General features: G+C 37.7%; 1 protein-coding gene across 1 annotated transcript; it reads left to right on the top strand.

The window, feature by feature from the left end:
* Positions 1-6,316: 6,316 nt before the first annotated feature.
* LOC134201651 (uncharacterized) lies at positions 6,317-7,272 on the top strand. Its single transcript, XM_062676894.1, has 2 exons — positions 6,317-6,676; positions 7,261-7,272. Exons 1-2 carry the CDS (start codon positions 6,317-6,319, stop codon positions 7,270-7,272), a joined length of 372 nt encoding a protein of 123 aa, XP_062532878.1.
* The last annotated feature ends 221 nt before the right edge of the window (positions 7,273-7,493 follow it).

Raw genomic sequence — 7,493 nt, 5'->3', positions numbered from 1 at the left:
ACTTTTGACTTGATGATCAATGCCGGCAGATGCGCTGAAATACCTGTTAAGGTCATCTAAGGCAATGGTCCCCTGGAAGTCTTTATTCTTCTCCCTACCAATACCCAGAGTCTTAAGGAACTTCCAGATATTCGCTGAAGAAGCGGAGGTTATATTTTCGAGAATATGGCGGCGCTTAGCGTTCCGTACCATCTGATTACACCGATTCCTCGCAACCTTAAATGATGTCCAGTTTTCCTCCGTGCGGCGTCTCCTGAATTTTGCCAAGGCCCGATCCCTACGCTTCATCGCCATCTGAACCTCACTCGTCATCCAAGGTGCTGGAGGACGTTTCAACTTGAATTTCCTGACGGGAGCATGAGTGTCATAAAGTGCCTGGAGTTGAGCGTTAAATATAGTCACCTTGTCGTCAATAGATGTAGCTGTCTTCAGTTCATCCCAACTAATTTTAGCAGCATCCTCACACAACCTGCGTCCATCCATGCGACCAAAACAGCGCACGCGCAAAACTTTAGGCTTAGATTTGGGAGGTTTAAGGACGTAGGATAAGTAAATAAGGTCATGATGGGAGAAACCAGGAGCAGGAAACTGACCGTGAGAATGAACAAGATCGGGATTGGAAGTGAGTATTAGGTCAAGCCAGGTATCCTCTCCTTCAATGTTGTGGTGAGTGGCTTGTAAAGGGAGGATGTGTAAACTAACTGACTCAACAAGGTCAAGGAGTTTTCGTGAACGAGTGGACAAAGGGACAAGGAGGTCGGTGTTGAAATCTCCCATGATGATGTGGTGTGCGTAATCTGACCCTAAAGATTCCAGAATTGAGTCAAGACTGGAGAAGTAATCAACAGACGGAGGACAATCATTCAAATAAAATCATAAAGTATATTAATCAACCAACTAGCTTCACTAGCTGCCATACTCATTGCTACATATTCTGCCTCAGTAGATGAAATGCTTACAGTACTTTGTTTTTTAGAGCACCAAGATATGAGGCAATTAGAGAAAATAAAACAATAACCAGTCGTAGACTTCCTATCTCTAAGATCTCCACCCCAATTAGCATCACAATAACCCAATAGCTTATCATCATTACATTTATACACAAGCTTATAATTGATTGTATATTTAATGTATCGCAAAACCCTTTTTAACGCTACCAATAAAGTTTCATTAGCACGGTCTTGGAATCTACTCAATATTGATACTGCCACACATAGATCAGGTCGAGTTCCTGATACTGCATACATTAAACATCCAATCATCTGTCTACACAAATTTTCTATATTTTTATTTGTTTTACATTCACCTTCCAATATTTTAGTATTAAAGTTTTGATCCATAGGTGTACTTATAGGTTTGCAATCATACATATTAAATTTCTTTAAGACATTTTCTAGGTAGGCTTTTTGACAAAATTCTGTCACCCCATTATCTAAATTCTGTTTAACATTTATTGCCAAAAAATCTGAAACCAATCCCAGATTTTTCATCTTAAATTCCCTACTTGGCATTAACTTAAATTCACATATTTGACTTTCATTAGTTCCAAAAACAAGTAGATCGTCAACATAAATTAGTACATACATTTGTTGTTTATCATCACATTTAGAGTAAAGACAAGAATCACACTGAGATCTTTTAAAGCCTCCTCTAATCATAACCGAGTTGAACTTTACATTCCAGTATTTTGGGGATTTCTTATGACCATACAGAGACTTATTTAACTTAACAATATTTTCCCCATCATTATATGCCCCTTCAGGTAATTTTAAATACACATCTTCCTCTATATCACCATATAAAAATGCCCCTGTTACGTCCATTTGAGAAACTGGTAAGTTAAGTTTTGTTGCTACTGCTAAAAGTAATCTAAATGTCGTTAATTTTGCTACAGGTGTATAAATATCATTTAAATCCATTATATCATTTTGCTCAAACTCCCGAGCCACTAACCTTGCTTTATATTGTACATTGTTATTGTTAGTTTTAATCTTAAGTACCCATTTACTATTAATAGCCTTAGTATTATGAGGTAATTTACATATATTCCATGTGTTATTGTCTTTTAAGTGTTTGTAGTTCCTTTTGTATAGCTTCTTGCCACTTACAAGAGTCCGGGCTACTCATGGCTTCTTCAAATGTCTTAGGCTCACTGTCAGACACTAAAACATTGTGACATTCATAAAATGCAGTCTGCTTCCTCACACGATTACCTGGTCGTCTGGTGGTTATATCATTACCACTTTGTCCACTTGAGTCTCCACTCTCACTTGGTTCATACAAACTGCCCTTACTTTCTGCACCACTACTAATTTCTTGATAACTGTCCTCTGGAGAGTTTAAACATAATTCTTCACTTGGTGTTTCACTTGTTTCACCAGCTGATACCCCTTAGATCATATAAATTCTGATTATTTTAATCACTCTGATTATTTTCCAGGAAAACAATATCTCTGTTAATTTCAACACTATCATTGTAAGGGATATATACTCTATATCCAATTGTAGTTTCTCCATATCCCACTAGGAAACCTTTTTCCCCTTTCGGGTCCCACTTCTTTCTTTGTACTTTTGGTATGTGGACAAATACTGGAGTACCAAATATTTTTATGTTATTTATATTTTATGTTTTGTTAAACCACAATTCATAGGGAGTTTTTGTTGGAACACTGCTTTTATCTGATTTATTTATTACATATGCTGCAGTATTGATTGCTTCTGCCCATCATTTCTTAGGTAAGTTCTTAGCACACAGCATTGTTCGAGCAGCCTCAACCAGTGTTCTATTTTCCCTTTCTGCATTGCCATTCTGCTCTGGCGTGTAGGGAACAGATGTTTGATGAATAATACCCTTTACTTGGAACATTTCCTGGACCTCTTTGTTTATAAACTTTGTTCCATTGTCACTCCTGAATATTTTAATTGTGTTTCCGGTTTCATTTTCTACCCGAGCAATAAAGTTTCTTATACATCTCTTAATTTCATCCTTATTTTTCACGAAGTAACCCATCCTGTACTTTGAGTAGTCGTCTTTAAATTGTAACATTGTAATTAATGAGGTGCTTGCATTTGTGCAAAATAAGTGTGAAGTGATGAACGAAGAAAGCTTAGTGCAAATATGTGCTACTGCGTTTACAGAAGAGGATGTAGAAAAAGCCAAAGGTCTGTTATATGACTCAGTGCAAACTTCAATTCGTAATATTACACGTAAGAATAAAGGTAAAAAGAATAGGAATTTGGAGGATATAATAAGTATTTTCAAACAAACAGACCCAGAAAAGATTCCAATATTCGTAGCAAGAGAGTTGCAAAAACTACCCCCGGTTACATTTGATCACATCGATGTAACAAAATTATTGAAAGATCTTTTAGTATTACGAAATGATGTAAATAATATTAAAGATAACTGCGTTAATCGTGAGGAATTTATAGTATTAAGCACGGATTTCCAGAGCTTGATAAGCTCATCAGTAGATAATACGAAAAATTTTAAAGTAAATAATATGAGAAAAAATGATGTTTTATGTGGCACTGATCTACATAACAATCAACCAAGTAGAGTAGTAACACCGAGGAAACAAAGTTCATTACAATTTGATAAAAGAAATAATTGCTTATGTGCATCTACAGGCGCAATTGATTAAGCGCCCCTTACACCCGGGCGCGCTAATGATAATAGTGGTGATATGGTTTCGCATCAACAAGAATCTCATAAGCAACAGCTGACATCGGCGCCATCTTCACTATCTTGTGTACAAGCTATTCGATCAATAGATAAGAATAATATGCAGTATAATAATAGTATAAATGCATCGCAAAACCAAAAGACAATGGCCGAAGTCTTAAGGCAACCAGGTGTATGGAAGCAAAGCAAGCCTAATAAGGAATGGATTGAAGTGCAAAATAAACGATACAAAAATCGGTTTATTGGTAAAATGGGAACGGCGTCATATGAACTTCAATACAAGTTTAAAGCCGCAGAAATCTCGGTACCCTTATTTATCAATAATGTGGACAAAAGTGTGGTAATGAATGATATAGCTAGTTACATACTGCACAAAACGCAGGTGTTAGTGAAGATAGAAAAAGTCGATATGAAACGAGAAAAAGAATATAATGCCTACAAGATTTTTGTTCCACATAATAAGTTGACAGTTTTCTTGAATGACAATCTTTGGCCAGAGGGTGTAAAGTTTAGAAAGTTTATTAATTTTAGAAATAGAATTAACGAACGAACGAGTTTATCTACCACTCAACATGATACACAATGCTAACTATCTATCGCATTTTGTGAGTTTTAATTGTATCTATCCATAGATCTATTGATTGTGTCAAGTCATTATGTAAATCTGCTGATATCATTGCACTCCAAGAGACGTGGCTACTTCCGCATGATATTACTTTCTTAGGAACAATAGACGAGGAGTTTGCATTCACAGGCAAATCAGCTGTGAATACGTCCACTGAAGTGCTACACGGGAGGCCGTACGGCGGTGTCGCGTTGTTGTGGAGAAAAAGTTTGTTTACATCGGTATCAGTAATCGATTGCAATAATGTACGTATGACGGCGGCAAAGTTTATGGTGGCGGAACGTGCGTTTTTAGTATTTTCAGTTTATATGCCGACAGACTCAGCAGATAATTTAAATGAGTTTACTGAGTGTCTTAGTGAAATATGTACTATTATTGAAAGCAATAACCTTGAAAGTGTTTACATGTTGGGAGATTTCAATTCACATCCAGGTGAGCGTTTTTGTAATGAACTGCTGAGTTTCTGTGACGAACAACAGTGGCTATGTGCGGATATAGAAAGACTAGGAATAAATTCGGACACATACACATATATAAGTGATGCTCATAATGACTGTCGTAGATGGTTGGATCACTGCGTGCTCACGAAGGCTGCTATGCAGGCTGTTGTTGATGTAAATGTAAAGTATGATGTTTTTTGGTCAGATCACTTACCTTTGGAGATGACATGTAATATAACAGTGTTAGAACCTAAAATTACAAATATAAAACACGAGGTAAATAGGGTTTTGTGGGGTATTCGGGATTCCTTTCATATTGATAAGTATCAAAAACTGTGTCATAGTAAATTAAGAGACATTGACTTCCCTATTGTTTTTCGGGAGTGCGGTGATAAGATGTGTGAGAACGTAGAACATAGACTTCATATTGATAAATTATATAAATCTGTGATACGTATTTTAAGTGAGTCAGCTGTGGCGACCTGCTGTCGCAGGACTAGTGGGAAGCGCAATTATGTCACGGGATGGAATAAGTACGTAAAGGAAGCTCACGCGGAGGCTCGATATAGGTTTCTGCTGTGGGTACAAAATGGTAAGCCCAGTTCTGGCATGACTTACACGCAAATGTGTGAATCTCGGAAAGCTTTCAAAGCAAAGTTAAAGTGGTGTCAAAACAACGAGCGTAAGATTAAGATGGACATAATCGCGTCCCATCATGTAAATGGTAGCTTCGGAAGCTTTTGGAGGGAAGTAAATAGGTTGAGTCCTAGATCGAGTCTTCCATCGAATGTTGAAGGGAAAAAAGAGCCGGTAGATATTGCCAATCAGTTTTTAGAACATTTTAAAATCTCATCACCGTTAGATCCATCTACTCGAGCGCATTTTTATGACGTCAGTGGCCCTGAGGTGCGTTTCTCAGCCCGTGACATTGCTGCGGTAGTCAAAAATATGGCTAGGGGTAAGTCTCCATTACACGATAGCCTTAGTATTGAACATGTACAAAACGCGGGTGTTCACCTACCTAGAATTTTGGCTTTATTGTTTAACTTATGTTTAAGTCATTCTTATCTCCCGGCGGAAATGATGAAGACTATAGTCACGCCCATTCCTAAGAACAAAACTAGTGATCTGTCAAACTTCAATAACTACAGGCCGATTTCTTTGGCCACAATTGCAGCTAAAATTTTCGATAGCCTACTAAATAGTTGCCTAAATAAACAAGTGCATCTTAATGATAGGCAGTTTGGTTTTAGGAATGGGTTATCGACTGATACTGCGATAATGACACTTAAGAGTACTGTGCAGTATTATACTGGGAGGAAGACACCTGTGTACGCATGTTTCCTGGATCTGTCCAGGGCTTTTGATCTTGTTCGATATGATTTACTATGGAATAAGTTAGCTAGGGAAGTAAAGCTGCCGCCTGAATTAATTAAATTTTTTCAGTATTGGTATGGCAATCAAAATAATAGTGTGAGATGGGCCAGTGCGCACTCTGATGCGTACTGTTTAGAATGTGGTGTGAGGCAGGGGGGTCTAACCTCACCTTTGCTATTTAGCATATACATGAATAAGCTCATCGATGAGCTCAGTAGTGCTGGTGTCGGCTGCATGATCGATGGAGTTTCTTTTAACAATATTAGTTATGCAGACGATATGGTATTGCTGAGCCCATCTATGAGTGCACTCAGGAAACTTTTAAAAATTTGTGAGAACTATGCTGAGTCCCACGGGCTGAGGTACAATGCCAAGAAGAGTGAACTGCTAGTGTTCAAAGCGCAGAACAAAACTTACGAGAACGTACCTCCAATCTGGCTAGCGGGCGCAACGCTTACACAAGTCAAGCGCTTCAAGTACCTCGGTCACTGGGTAACAGAGGATGGTACGGATGATTGTGATATAGATAGGGAGCGTAGGGCGTTGATAGTAAGATGCAATATGCTGGCCCGCAGATTTACTGGTTGCGATAGCTATGTCAAACTTACAATTTTTAAAGCTTATTGCCAGAATTTTTACGCCAGTAGTCTGTGGACCACGTACACGCGGAGAGCTTACAATGCCCTACGCGTTCAATATAATAATGCATTTAGGATGATGTTGTCACTGCCGCGCTTTTGTAGTGCATCCACAATGTTTGCGACATCTCACACCGATGACTTCTTTGCAATAATGCGGAAGAGAAGTGCATCATTATTGCGTCGAGTACGTGACAGTGGCAACAGTCTTTTGAGAATCATATCGAGCAAGATCGAGGGACTGCTGATCAATAGCCTTTGCAGTAGGCACTTGGAAGGAGAAAAAATTAAATAAAAAATGTAATGGTATAAAATGTATATAATAATAGTTATGTGTTAGATTTTTTAAGTTACTAACATAGGTATAAGTAATTACTACTAACAAAATGTTATGGTTTTAAAAAAAAAAACTGAAATAAAGTCTTAATAATAATAATAATAAATACAACAAAGTACTTGGAACCTCCGACTGACATCACTTCCATCGGTCCGCAGGTATCAGCATGAATTATTTCACATGTTCTCTTACTCACATTTTCACTCGCAGGGTATGGCAAACGGTGAATCTTACCCTTCAAGCAACTCTCACATTTCTTCGAATCGAGTTCATGAAAACTAACATTGTTTTTCTTCAATATATCCTTTACATATTGCATGTTTTGATGGGCTAACCTTTGATGCCATATATGCAAGTCTCCGTTAATAACTTTAGCAATATTAACTAAGCA

This window comes from Bombyx mori, chromosome W (assembly GCF_030269925.1).
Source record: "Bombyx mori chromosome W, ASM3026992v2".
NCBI classification, from domain to species: Eukaryota; Metazoa; Arthropoda; class Insecta; order Lepidoptera; family Bombycidae; genus Bombyx; species Bombyx mori.
This window is presented reverse-complemented; position numbering and strand designations above follow the sequence as displayed.